The sequence below is a fragment of the Plasmodium yoelii genome (genome assembly GCF_900002385.2).
Source record: "Plasmodium yoelii strain 17X genome assembly, chromosome: 2".
NCBI lineage: Eukaryota > Apicomplexa > Aconoidasida > Haemosporida > Plasmodiidae > Plasmodium > Plasmodium yoelii.
Genome location: NC_036174.2, coordinates 681,509 through 694,112, shown reverse-complemented (window position 1 = coordinate 694,112; position 12,604 = coordinate 681,509). Strand labels below are relative to the sequence as shown.

Sequence of the window (12,604 nt, the reverse complement as noted above, 5' to 3'; positions counted from 1 at the left end):
GCAAATGTAATACATCTTAACATATGCACATATATATATTAACACAGATTCATATGAATCTTATTGACTCATTTTTTAGAATACACATGTAAATATTTTAAAAAAATTAAAACTATATTTTAAATGATAAAAAAAATTAGCATGTGTGTTACTAGTTTCAAAAGATACAGATCTTGATAAACTAAGAATGAATCCACACATGCATTAATAATAAAAAAAAGTCTATATACTTAAGTAGCCATAAATAAATGAAAGATTTAAAAAGTATGTATATATATCAACTAACATATACGTATTGGTTTATATCTCCCATATAAATTAATTAGTATATGCACGTATGTATATATGTATATGTATAGACAGATATATCTCACATACAATTTTATGTATTTATTTCATGCATAGCACAATTTACATATTCGTTAAATTATGCATAGTGCTTACGCAATATTCGCCAAAGTAAAATTAAAATAATTATATATAAATGAGTTATTAATAAGTTAAAAAAATTAATTTAATATGCAAATAGTGGAAATGAAACAATGCATATATATATGCACATCATACACATATGTGTATGGCTTTAAAATTAAAAGAGTTTAAATCTTGTTATTTCTCTCGTGAGTGTGTAAACATGTATTACATTAAAGCGTGATTTGTTGTACGCTATTTTAACTATTTTATTATTTGCTTTTACACTTATTTCTTAAAAAACAATGATAGTTATATATAGATACTATTATAAATCAAGTAGTGTATTTAATTTAAAAAAGAGTGTAACTCTATGTATTAAAAATAATAAAAGATCTTGTAATTAATTCACATGGTATAAAAACGACATAAGTGGCATACACATATGCATATCTTATATATATAATTGCATTTATAATTATAAAATAAGAAGTAGTGTAAACTTATTTAAAAAGAATTAAAAAAATATATTAAAAACTTATAAAGACAATTTTCATAATATATATATATATATATATATATAATGAAAAACTATATATATAATAGCTATATACAATTTTCAACAAATTTTAATTACATGAGTATTATGTATTTTCCTGGTGTAACATTTCACAATTTAAAAAAATTAATGTGATTCCTTAATTAAATATAAGAAAATTAATAAAAATAGAGAAATATATGTATTAGCTTATTATATATAAAGAAAGGTATAATAAATATGGAAATGAAATAATATACATATATCAAAATATGTAAATACATGCACATGTGAAGATAAGTGTATAATCTCTATGCATCATGTATTATATATATATGTATAGATATAAGCTTAACTATTTTAAAGCGATTGTGTTTTAGCTTTTTTGAAATGGAGTTTAATACTATTCTTATAAGTTTACATTAGCAATATGTACATGTAAATAGCATGACAATATGAAAGAAATGTATAATAAACACAAAAATATATCATAAAATTAAAAATAAAACATAATTTAATATATATATAACATTTCGATATTTGTGTGAAAAAAAAATAATGTACATTTAATAACAATATAAAATTAACATGAAAACAAATATCTGGAAATAACAATTGTGTGAAAATTTTTAAAGCATAAATGCAAATATCCAATTGCATGCATTAATTTCAACATATTGTTATTTGTAAATGTATATAATATTTTTTTCACCTAAAAAATATATATGTGAAATAAATATAAAAAATGCACATAAAACACATAAACATATACTTGTTTCCTATTTTTTATATTTCTCTTCTTCGCCTGATTCAATAACCCTGGCATTTCCTTTTTTGTTTTGGTGAAATATAATTTACAGCTTTATTTCCTCATATAAGCAATATTGCTTTTTTCAACACTGCATGTTTTTACATAAATGCACAACATGTAAATGCATATAATACAAAACACTATATGTTTATACAAATATTATGATTAGATAATTTATATTTCATTAAATATATTGTGAATTTGTATACACATTTATTATATATTTAATTTTGCAAACTTTATATACTAAACACGTAAAACATTTTATTAATTAGTGGAAAAGTAAGCCCACTTAATTTGCCATTTTTTGCATTTATAAATATATGGAAATTTTTAAAAAATCCTATATTTTTAATAATAGCCAATAGCTTCTTTAAAAATTTCACATATAAATTATATACATAAATTGATTTGTTTTAATCTTAAAATTACGCAAATATATTACGAATTTAAAATATAAATGAAAAATGCAATTAATTATATTAGTATACACAACATTATTATAGCAGTTTACCCATTCGTGTTTCAAAATAAATTATATAATAAAAAAAAAAAAACTTATATAATTTTTCCACATTAATATAATTAATTAAATATTATATAAATAAAATTTTACAATTTTTTGTGTGCTTTCGGCTTGATAAAATATCTATACAATTATTATTAGGTTAGATAAATGCTTTAAAAAAAGAAACTAAAGAAAATCATTTTCTATGTATAAAAATAGCATGTGTTTTTTCTCTATTTACCAACACACACAAAAAAAAAGTATATTTTATGGTGTGATTTATAATAAAAAGATAATAATTTTTTTTTTTTTTAATACACATTAATAAAAAAATTATTATTCTTAGCACAGTTTTATAGCAATTATAAAATTCCCATTTTCCCCAAATTGCGGAAAAACCATATATTACGTTTTTACAAATAAAGTAAAAGTTTCAAATTAGGTTATGTAAAATAATTCAAATAAATAACATAATTTAAAACATTAAAATTTAGCACTTTTACCACTGCTATAACACTAATTATTGTTATGGATTATCCAATTTATTTCTCCCGTTTTATACAATTTTACACAAAAATTTATTTAGTAAAAAAATATAATAATGCGAGAAAAATTAAAATTATATAATTTTTTCTACACATTTTAAAAATTTATAATAATTAATTTATATATTTTATATTACGAATAACTATATATTTTTGCAAATTATTTAAAGGGAAACTATTAATTGTCACATGATGGCCTATATACTTAATCAATTTTTTCTTTATTTCACTTTTTTTAACATACTTCTAATAAATTAGTACCTATGTGAATTATCTTTCAATCATTAAGTATATTTGTAATTTTATAAATTTACACATGATAAAACATATAATTGTGTAACATCTTATAAGGAAATTTATATAATTAATGTGGGCATTTTCTTGGTTTTTTACCAACTTTCAGAAAATTAGCATTACATTTTAGTAAGTATATATATTAAATCAAAATTTTAATTTTGCATTATTCAGAGAGAAAATGAAATAATCTTATTATAAAATAGTTCAATTATTTGATTTTCTATTAAAATTTGATTTTCTATTAAAATTTGATTTTCTATTAAAATTTGATTTTTCTTTTTTTAACAAGTTAATTTTTCACCTTAGCGTTTTTTTTGTTAACAATAAATATAAAGAAAAAAATTTACTTTAATATAGAGCTAAAAAATAAAATTATTATTGTATAAATTTCTTATACCATTGTTATACTTTATATTAGTCACATTTCCATAACTTCCATAAGATATTACAACCTCTAAAAATTTAACCACATTCATTAGAACATGTTTTTAACAAATTAATAACACACGGAAATTATTTTAATAATATGAGTGTATATTCTATATTTACACACATATAATTGTGTACACATATTACATTTTACCATTTATTATAAAACTGTTAAATATATAGTATTATGGATATTGACTATGCGTTCAAAGGATATTACTAAACAAGAGGCATATATAAACTTCACATTAGAAAAAATATTAATTATATTTTTTTATTTGTTCACTTAAACACAATATACACAATAGTGATTAATAGAAATGTATATAATGTGGATAAGAGAATAAATACAAAAAATGAATATCCAAAATATTAATTTCAAGATTGAGTTGTATGTAATTTATCCATTTCACCATGTTGCTGTAATTTTATATATTTTTTTAATTTTAGTTTTCCTGTAATTTTGATAAATTTAATTAACTTAATAAATTATTCAATTTAATTCAATTGTCGATTTATGCTTAAAACCATGCCTTTTATAGTTGCCTTATTATTTTTATATAATTACAGCTAACAGGTTCGATGAGTTTCGAACATTGCAATTGTTTCAAATTACTTAAAAAAAAATTTTGTAGTATCCTTTTTAAAACAAAGCAGATCAATATAATGTATAACTAACTAAAGGATATTAAATTTTTTATATATGTACACCTTAAAATTAAATAACAGCATCCATAAAATATACACAACAATATACTGGATACCTATGTATAGGTATCGCTTTTTTATAAAAATAAATCCATATTTTCCACAAGGAAAATAATCAATAATGTTTAGGAAAAAATATGAAAAAAATAGAATGAAATATATTAAAAATTAAAATGATGTAAATATTACATTATTACTATTTATTTATCCATTTCATTTTATATTACTATTTTACTGAAGAAATATTCTTGAAAAAAATACCAATAGATATATATTTTTATTCTTCTTGTTTTTTCATATTACATTTTAAGAGAAAAACATCTTTTAATCACAAGTATGAAATAATATGATAAAATAGTTTTATGGCATCATGTACATATTATATACATATGCATGTATTTCTTTAAGTATATTTTATTGCTTTGTATATATTCTCTAAGTAGGGGATTTTATGCTTAGCAAATATATTTATAGTTTGTATTAACATTTAAGTAAATAAAAAGTAATTAAAAACCCGTTTTAATTTGCTAACACAAATTAATTCTAGGAATATGTAAAATTTGTTATATTATACACCAATATAATTAATATTTATACTTAAATACCAAAGCATGAATGCTTATTTGTACATATATATTTATATATGTACATACCTAAACATTTGCGCATATATCCATTTGTTACAAAATAAAAATAGAGGAATTGATTCTTTTTTGTGATGAATTACAATTTACTATATATCCTTAAATACTACATCCCTTCATTTGATGTTTAAAACTCATTTGATATGTCTCCTGGCCAAGTAAATAAGAAAAAAAAACTAATTCCAAAATATTTTGTAGAATGCTAAGAAAAATATATATGCGTAAAATGTGAATATAAACATGCATCAAGTTATTACTATAAATGTGTTATTTGCATTTATATATTTGATTTTTCATATTATGTATAAAATGCATTACCACACTTGTATTACATATTATGATTATTTGCTTTATTCCAATTTTAGAGCGAGATTAACAATTTAAAAGAAGTTTTAAGAAAATTGCCTCAAGAAAAAGATGACGAAAAAAAGAGAGAGGTTTTAAAAAAGGTCATAGCATATATGACATTAGGTATCGATGTATCCAAATTATTTCCTGAAATTATTATGATGTCTAGTACCAATGATATAATACAAAAAAAAATGATATATTTATATTTGAACAACTATGCAGGTAACCCATTTATTTTCTGTGATCATGTGTGTTTGTTTTGACATCATTATATCATAATTTGGTTTAAATTTTTATCGTTGCACTATTTTTGTTTATGCCTTTTTAGTTTTCTATTTATTTCTTTAGTCATATATATATATTATTTTCTATATTTTTCCACTTTGTAACAATAGAAACCAACTCCGAATTATCATTGCTCACAATCAACACATTGCAGAAGGATAGCAAAGATGAAGATCCAATAATAAGAGGGTTAGCATTACGAAGTTTTTGCAATTTAAGAATTAATAATTTATTCGAATACATCGAAGGGCCATTATTTAACGGGTTAAACGATAAAAATTCTTATGTTCGAAGAATAGCAATTATAAGTTGTATAAAATTAATTAAAATGAATCCACAAATAAATATAAAAAATGATGTTATAAAAATATTAAAGAATAAATTGCTTGATAAAGATTCTCAATGCATAATTAATTCAGTCCACGCATTAAATGAAATATTAGCAGATGAAGGTGGATTAAAAGTAAATAAAGAAATTATATTTAATATGTTAAACAAAATATCAACCTTTAATGAATGGGGAAAATGCGTAATATTAAATATTGTTAGCACATATATACCAGAAGATGAAGATGAAATGTTTGATATTATGAACATATTAGAAAATCATATAAGAGATTATTCAACAACCGTATTTTTAGCATGCTTAAAATGCTTTCTTAATTTATCAGCTAATGATACTAATTTGCAAATTAAAATTTTTAATAGAATGAAAGAACCATTACTTACATTAATTACAACATCTTCTTATGAGATATCATATATTATTTTATTGCATTCTTATATATTATTGCATGAATCTAATAAATTAAAATACGACATTTTTGATTATGACTATAAGCATTTTTTTTTTCGATACAACGACCCCACCTATATAAAGGACATCAAGTTAGATATCCTTGTTGCAGTTTCATCCAAGGTAAGATACACATTAGTAAAAATTCCTCAGTCGTCAAAGTTTTATATTTATAGTATATGCTCTTGTTAATACTTCGGCGGAATCCCCTTATTTCCTCTTTTCTTTTATGATTTATATTATTATTACTATTACTGTTATTATTATTGTATACTTTTTTATTTTTCTGTACTTTTAGAATAATGTTTCTTTCATAACAAATGAATTGAGCGAGTATATATCCGATTCAAATGTTGACATAGCACAGAAATCTATTTATTCCATCGGATGCATTGCTTTGAAAATACCTAAATCGATTTCGAGAATTGTAGATCTCGCATTATGCTCCTTTTTACCAATGAAATCGCCACATATATGTGGAGCTACTATAAAAATGTTGGGAAATATATTAAGAAAATATGATGAATATACAAAGGTAATAATAGAAGAAGTAATAAAGCATGACAACAAATTGATTGATGATGTAGGAATAATTTCTTATATATGGATAATAGGAGAATATTGTGAATATATAGAAAATGCACCATACATTTTAGAAGAATATGTAAATCTAACTGATTGCTCATATATATTTATGTTAGAATTATTAACGGCTTGCTTAAAAGTTTTATATAGAAGACCATCTGAAATGAAAATTATTTTAGTATCTTTATTTCAAAATATATTAAATAATTATAAATATCCCGAACTTACTGATAAACTTTTTTTTTATTATAAACTTTTATATTATAATTATGAAGAAGCATTTAATATTATTGCAGCTAAAAAAAAATTGGTAACTAACTTTTGTGAATCTAATGAAAATACATTATTAGATAAATTATATAATGAGTTTAATACCTTATCAATACTATATAAATATCCTATAAACAATCATATTCGATATTCAAAAATATGTTTTAGCGCTGTATATGACCCAGAAGAAAATACGCATAGCACTAATACGTATAATGATAGTGGTAGCGACGTTGCTGAAGCTTGCGATACAAATAAGGAACATAGTCATAACATGTTATATAATAATAGGGAACTTAATGACTATACCGAGCAATATGATAACGTTGATTGCCCACAAATTTCTCATAGCGACAGGGATGACGTTGCTTTACATTTTGATAATAACCAGAACACCAATTTGATCAATATAAATGATGATGTGGCCATAGTTGGAAACGAGATCAGCGCTGATGAAAATGGTGATAACCATCGAAATAATATTCACAATTATAAAGGGCATGGCGAAAGTATGTACCCCATAGATAATTCACCTAGCGCTATTAAAAAAAATAATCATAGCCCTAATACAAAAAATGACAATAACAACGCATTTAATTCCCAATATAAAAATCGGAACAGCGATAAAATGGGTACTCATCCCAACAATGATACCATTTCCGAAGAAAAAAGAACCTCTCTTGAATTGCTAGATATGATTGATTCAGATAATTTTGAAAAATTAAAAGAAATTTTAATATACGCAGAAAATATAACACCGGAACAATACCAAGAACAATGGAATTTATTACCAGAACAAAATAATGAAAAATTATTTTTAAGAAAAAATTATTATAATTTACAATTAGAATCGTTAGATGAATTGATATCGAGATATAACATAATTATTTTGGCATCTGGAGAAATCGATCAATGCCTTAAGTTTTATATGTATTCACAATTTTACACAAAACATTATGTATTCATTGAATTTATTTTTAACAAGATAGAATATTCCATTAACTGGATATTGAAATCGCAGTCTGATAACGCCGATATGGTAGATCAGTTTACCGATTGCTTCAGGGACATATTCATAGATTTTATGTGAGATGTATAATTAGGTTAATATCACACATCCTGCATGTATATATGGATATGCGCATATACGTGAATATTTTTCTTCTAATCGAATTTCGTGTATTATTTTTAATACTATATTCATATATGTGCCAAAGTTGGCAAAGGATATCCCACATTCACAATTTTTTAGTGTCACTTTTTTTTTTATCGCATACATGCTTATTATTATAGTATGGAGAAGTGCCTATCTACATATTTCGTGTCACTTTCTTCACATATTTTCACATTATAGAACTTTTAAAAATAAATAATAGTAATAACAACAAAAATAATAAATTTTAAGTTGTTTTCTCAGTTTTTTTTCAAAATAGTATTCAATATAATGTTCATTTATATACGTATGTTTGCATCTATGTATATGCATATAACAGACTTCGTGAATTTTATCACTTATCTCTTTATGCATATTTTCTGTAAAATTATTTCGAATATATAATATTCCCGTTTGGGGGTCAAAAAATTAAAAATGCCCAAATTAAAGAATAGTAATCCGAATAACACTAATAGTCCTATCAATATCTCTTCATTGTAATGATTCCTTTAATTGATTTACCATATTGTCATAATACTGACAATTTTTAATCAAATTATGCACTAAAAGTTCATTTCTTTTTCCATACAATTCTCTTATCAACATTGTAGCATATGAGGATGAACTCAAATTAAAACTTAGTACTAAAGCATTGTGATTGTAAATTATAACTTTTTCTTTTTGTATTCGATTATTTATTTCCTCAATATAATTTCCTTTCTTATAATCAAAGTAGTCTATGTTTTTTTCACTGTTTAAATAAGTTTCTCCTTTTTCGTTGTCATAAATATCTATGTTTTTATTTTCCAAATATTTACTCGATATGCTATGTTTTCCTGAATTAATTTTGTACAAATCGGAAATAAACTTAACTTTAGGCTCATTATATTCACAAAAACAAAAATACAAATTTTTTGGTAACACAAGTATATTTCTAAATACACATGTCATTCCGTATTCATATTCAAAAGAATTTATGTAGGAATTAAATTTTTTTATTATATAAAGGGTTTCTTTTATTGATATCGAATTTCTTAAAATACCTTCGCCCCACAATTTAACAGCATCATGAACAGCGCTATCCCCGATTCGATAATCTCGTATTATATAACTAAAATATTTGTCAATAACTATATCCCTCTGATCGTTAAATAAATTATCAGTATATAAAGTATACATTAAATAGAGTAATATTTCTAAAAATGATAATCTCACATTTTTCCCAACATATTCTCTGTATAGTTTTTTAAAAACAGTTAAATAAGATAATCTATTGGGCATACATCCTAAAACTGGCAACACAACATTATATATATTAGCATCTTTTGCATTGTTAGGATTATATATAACACTGATATAATTATGTTGATTCTTTACTTCATTTTTTTCCGAACATATTTCTTTACTATAAAAATAATCACCATAGCCCAAATTTAAACCAAAATTTTGTAATCTATATGAGGTTAGCATATTAAATATTTTTGCACTATATGAATGCATATGGAATCTTCGTGTTTCCATGCTGATACCTTTAACGCATGCTCGTTCATTTTCATAAAAATTATGTTCTTCTTCCAGTTTATGTTTATCCATTTTATTTTCCTCTTCATTTTGAGAATATTTTTCTCTGTTTTCGGTAATTTTTTTCTTCCTTTGTTTTTGTTTTTTATTATTTTCATATATGTATAAATTTCTTAAAAGCATAAATGCCTCATATTCAGAGTTCGTCATGAAGGAATAAAGAGATTTTTTCATAGATTTATTCCTTATATTCAATTTGTTATCGTAATCAGCTACACAATTATCACTAACAAGACCTCCATCAAATAACTTTCTCGCCTTGGATGTGAAATACTTATAAGCAAAAATAGCACCCTTTTTATGATATATATCGCAAGCATTTTTCAAAAATATCGTTATATTATCCTTTACTACATTCCCGTAAAAAAGTTTTTTCTCAAAAATACATGGATCAAGTACATGCCTTATATAATCTTTATAATTTCGAGATATTAAAGCTTTCCCTTTATTGAAAGTATTACTATATACTCCAAATCTTTGCATACCAAAATAATTAATAAATCCTTTTTTTTTAATATTATTTAATCGATTCTTTAAATAGTCTTCATAATTTTGTATATTTCTTAGTACCACTATAAAACGATTACCGTTATGTTCACCCAATTCTATTTTTTTTTTACACTTTTCAATTTTACAAATTAGTAAATTTTTTATCTTTTTATTAAAATAATAATTTTTAATATCAAGAATCTTTTTTAAATTACGCACATTTGTTGATATTATTTGAGTAGATACACTTCTTTTATCTTTAAATCCAGAATAATGAAAATCCTTAATTTCGATATCGGACATTTTACTTATTTCTCTTATTGCTTCTTGCGTGTCTTTATTAACTTTATATAGTACAAAATTAACCCATTCTTCGGTTTCCAAATTTTCGGCATTGTTTTTATCCTCATTTTGTACACTTATTTGTTCTACTGTATTTTCATGGGGTTCTTCCTTCAAGTTATATTTATTTACACCCACAAACTTGTTAGAGGCATCTCCTATTTTGGGCTCAAATAAACCATTGGAATACTTCACTTCATTTTCTTCATAACAAAATTTTTTGATATATTCTATATCTAAAATTTTTTTATTTTTATCAATTTCGTATACATGAAAATCTTCACATTTGTATTTAAAAATGCATCGTAACTCTTCTTTGGGTATAAAATTATGTTCCTTCTTTTGTATAGTTAAATTGAGATTGCACTTGTTTTTATTTATTTCGAGTAAATCACTCATAAAATTATTGATCCCAACATTTTCCTCCAATAAATAAGAAGAACCATGTCGCAATAAAATCGAAAACAGTATTTTCCTATAACATCCCGAAAATTCGTTTATTCTATTTGATAAACATAATTTAACTTCATTGTTCTTAAAAAACATTATTTTATAATATTTCACTTCAGAACAACTTCGTAACTATCTTTAGCAGTCTTGAAAATATCTTTTAAAAAGAAAGCTATAAAGAAATTTGCCCATGCATACTGATAATTATACATGTATTATATGTGGGAATATAAATTTTAATAACAAAGCTTGATAATCTCCATTTCGTCAGAATAATATTTTAGTCTACTACAAAAAAAGAAGTTAAAGAAAGAGAAATCAATTTACGTTATTATATATTATCTGTCATATTTCATAAAATTTCTCTATTCACTTATTGAAAATTTTCCTTAAAATTTTTTTTTTCTTCTGCATATTATTACCAATTCATTTCACATATTCACGCACTAATATAATAAATAAGTGGATTAACAAACATCTCTATATATGAATTAAAAAAATATTTTTTAACATAATTGAATTAAACTCTACTTAATTAACTATATATATTTGGGAAAATATATGTGTTATCTTTGATATTTTTTCTTTTTATAATCTGTTCTATCACATCGCATATATAATATATATATATATATATATATGTACGCATGAAGTTATACATATTTCCTTAGAAAATACTCTTTTATATATTTTAATTTTATAAAACAAAATCCTTAATCTACCATTTACTCATGAATAATTTAAGAGAGAAATTTGAAAAAGAGATAAAAAACTTTAAACGAACTGCATTGCTTCGGGGGAGTCCGGCGTTCAAAATTAGCGTATGGTTTTCCGGTATTAATAAATTCTTACCTATTCGTTCATTTGTTTTTATCAAATTTTTGTTTATTCGAATTATAATTTTTATTCAAATTGCCATGAATGTGATTCTCATTACATAAGCAAATGTATAAAATACCTATGAATACCCTTATTGCCAATATATTCTTTTGAAATATGCAAAAATATTTCTCTCTATATATTTATACACAAATATTTTTTACTCTTCTTTCACTTTTCAAAGGATTTGCTCTGGGATTCTTTTGGATACTTATTAGCGAATACAACAATCCAAAAAGAAATAATTTCTTTTTTAAAAAAAAGGAACCAGACATGTTTACAGAAGATGAAATACAGAACTGGAACAAACCGTATTATCAAAAAAAATGATTACACTTTATCGATATTAAATTATATTATTTATTCCGATGAAAAAGGAAATTATTACTTTAAAAGTTAAATAGTAATTCTAAGTTAATCATAAAGTTTGAGAGAATATATACACACACATATACATATTATAAGTATTTTTATAAATGTACTTTAAAATTCCATATTCAAAAAATATTTTTCATTTTTATTTAAATTTTAT

The 12,604-nt window shown here is 22.9% G+C and overlaps 3 protein-coding genes across 3 annotated transcripts; 2 read left to right on the top strand and 1 right to left on the bottom strand.

Annotated features, from left to right (window-relative positions):
- Positions 1 to 5,034: 5,034 nt before the first annotated feature.
- On the top strand, positions 5,035 to 8,268 carry PY17X_0215700 (AP-4 complex subunit beta, putative; the record flags this gene model as incomplete). Its single annotated transcript, XM_022957993.1, has 4 exons — positions 5,035 to 5,049; positions 5,257 to 5,464; positions 5,638 to 6,446; positions 6,622 to 8,268. The coding sequence occupies 4 exons, from the start codon at positions 5,035 to 5,037 to the stop codon at positions 8,266 to 8,268; spliced, it is 2,679 nt and encodes an 892-aa protein (XP_022811392.1).
- A 555-nt stretch (positions 8,269 to 8,823) lies between these two features.
- Positions 8,824 to 11,289, bottom strand: PY17X_0215600 (uncharacterized protein; the record flags this gene model as incomplete). The annotated part of the gene is made up of 1 exon (XM_725869.2): positions 8,824 to 11,289. The coding sequence occupies one exon, from the start codon at positions 11,287 to 11,289 to the stop codon at positions 8,824 to 8,826; it is 2,466 nt and encodes an 821-aa protein (XP_730962.2).
- A 635-nt stretch (positions 11,290 to 11,924) lies between these two features.
- PY17X_0215500 (conserved protein, unknown function) lies at positions 11,925 to 12,402 on the top strand (the record flags this gene model as incomplete). The annotated part of the gene is made up of 2 exons (XM_022957991.1): positions 11,925 to 12,027; positions 12,257 to 12,402. The coding sequence occupies 2 exons, from the start codon at positions 11,925 to 11,927 to the stop codon at positions 12,400 to 12,402; spliced, it is 249 nt and encodes an 82-aa protein (XP_022811391.1).
- Between the last annotated feature and the right edge of the window lie 202 nt (positions 12,403 to 12,604).